Source organism: Eretmochelys imbricata, chromosome 2 (assembly GCF_965152235.1).
Source record: "Eretmochelys imbricata isolate rEreImb1 chromosome 2, rEreImb1.hap1, whole genome shotgun sequence".
NCBI lineage: Eukaryota > Metazoa > Chordata > Testudines > Cheloniidae > Eretmochelys > Eretmochelys imbricata.
In genome coordinates, this window is record NC_135573.1 from 269,519,481 (window position 1) to 269,521,810 (window position 2,330).

The 2,330-nt window shown below is 77.0% G+C and overlaps 1 protein-coding gene across 1 annotated transcript in view; it reads left to right on the forward strand.

Moving 5' to 3' along the window:
- The first annotated feature begins 282 nt into the window (after positions 1 to 282).
- The window catches only part of AOC1 (amine oxidase copper containing 1), a 3,760-nt gene continuing 1,712 nt past the window's right edge, over positions 283 to 2,330 (forward strand). The window contains 3 exon segments of the mRNA XM_077808785.1: positions 283 to 1,660; positions 1,663 to 1,713; positions 1,716 to 2,215. Coding sequence (XP_077664911.1) covers positions 283 to 1,660; positions 1,663 to 1,713; positions 1,716 to 2,215 — 1,929 coding nt within the window.

The window sequence follows — 2,330 nt, forward strand, 5'->3', positions numbered from 1 at the left end:
ATGGGGGTGCGGTGCAGGTCGTCTGGGCTGCCCGCCCCACGGCCTGCCCTCTGGTGCTCCCTGCAGTCCCCCTGCAGAGCCAGCGGCCCAGGCTGAGCCCAGGCCCTGCTGCGCATGGCATGGAGCCCCCAGCTGGGCGCGCAAAGACCGGTGCCACCCTTGTGGGGCTGCGGCAGTCGTGGCTGGGCTCCTGCGCCTGGAGGGCTGGGGCTGGTGGGAAGAGCGGGCTCGGCTCCTGCCCCTCTGACCGGCCCCTCTCGATGCCCAGGTTCCCAGGGAAGGATGCGGCTGGAGACCCTCGCGTGGGTGGTGATGGTGCTCGGCGCCCTGGCCAGCCCCAGCCCTGAGCCCCAGCTGGGGGCGTCGATCTTTGCTGACCTGAGCCCGGCGGAGCTGCGGGCGGTGCAGGGCTTCCTGCTGAGCCGGCCGGAGCTGGGGCTGGGGGCCGGCCCCGCGGAGTCGCTGGCCAGCAACAGCCTCTTCCTGGTGGAGCTGCAGGTGCCCAGGAAGAGCCAGGCCCTGCAGTTCTTGGATGGGGGCAGCCCCCGCCCGCCACGCCTGGCCCGCGCCATCGTCTTCTTCGGGGAGCAGGCCCAGCCCAACGTCACCGAGTTTGTGGTGGGGCCCCTGCCGCGGCCCAGCTACTACCGGCCCGTGGGCTACAAGGGCGGGCGGCCCGTCCCCTTCGCCGCGCGGCCCGTCAGCCAGCTGGAGTACCGGCTGATGCACCGCAGGCTGCTGGAGCTGCTGGAGCCGCTGGACCGGCTGCTGCGCGAGGCCACCGGCTTCCGGTACCACAACTGCAGCCAGCGCTGCCTGACCTTCTCGGACGCGGCGCCCCGCGGGCTGGGCCCCGGCGAGCGCCGCTCCTGGCTCATCCTGCAGCGCTCCGTGGAGGGCCACTTCCTGCACCCCGTGGGGCTGGAGCTGCTGCTGGACCACCGCTCCCGCGACCCCGGCCGCTGGGCCCTGCAGCAGCTCTGGTACAAGGGGCAGTACTTCGCCAGCGCCCAGGAGCTGGCCGGGCGCCACGAGCGGGGGGAGCTGGCCCCGGCCCCGCCGCCCAGGCCCGAGCTGCTCTTCTCCACCTACCTGCCCCGCGGCCGCTTCAGCACCGGCACCCCCACGGACGTGCACGGGGCCAAGGTGTGCGAGCCGCAGGGCAAGCGCTACCGGCTGCGGGGCAACCTGGTGGAGTACGGGGGCTGGCGCCTGGCCCTGCGGCTGCGCTCCTCCTCCGGCCTGCAGCTCTTCGACCTGCGCTTCAACGGCCAGCGGCTGGCCCACGAGCTGAGCGTGCAGGAGGCCGTGGCCTTCTACGGGGGCGACACGCCGGCCGCCATGCAGACCAAGTACATCGACAGCTCCTGGGGCCTGGGCGCCCTGGCCCACGAGCTGGCGCCCGGCATCGACTGCCCCGAGGCGGCCACCTTCCTGGACGTGCACCGGCTGTACGACGCGGCGGGGCCCGTGCGCTACCCCCGCGCCCTCTGCCTCTTCGAGCTGCCCACCGGCGTGCCCCTGCGGCGCCACTTCGACAGCCACGCCCAGGGCGGCTTCCGCTTCTACGGGGGCCTGGAGGGGCGGGCGCTGGTGCTGCGCACCACGGCCACCGTCTACAACTACGACTACATCTGGGACGTGCTGCTCTACCCCAACGGGTGCTGGAGGCCAAGGTGCACGCCACCGGCTACCTCCACGCCTCCGCCTACACGCCCAGGGCCTGCACTACGGCACCCGCCTGCACCACGACCTGCTGGGCAACCTGCACACCCACCTGGTGCACTACAAGGTGGACCTGGACGTCGCCGGTGCGTGGCCCCCCCGAGCCGGGCCCTCCCCCGGCCCCGGTCCTCCCCCGGCACGGCCCTGCCCAGCCCGGCCCCCCGGCCCCGGTCCTCCCCCGGCACGGCCCCGCCCGGCCCCGGCCCCCCGGCCCCGGTCCTCCCCCGGCACGGCCCTGCCCAGCCCGGCCCCCCGGCCCCGGTCCTCCCCCGGCACAGCCCTGCCCGGCCCCGGCCCCCCCAGCCCCCCGGCCCCGGTCCTCCCCCGGCACAGCCCGCCCGGCCCCGGCCCCCTGGCCCCCCGGCCCCGGTCCTCCCCCGGCACAGCCCTGCCCGGCCCCGGCCCCCCAGCCCCCCGGCCCCGGTCCTCCCCCGGCACGGCCCCGCCCGGCCCCGGCCCCCGGCCCCGGCCCCCCAGCCCCCCGGCCTCGGTCCTCCCCGGCACGGCCCTGCCCAGCCCGGCCCCCCGGCCCCGGTCCTCCCCCGGCACAGCCCTGCCCGGCCCCGGCCCCCCAGCCCCCCGGCCCCGGTCCTCCCCGGCACAGA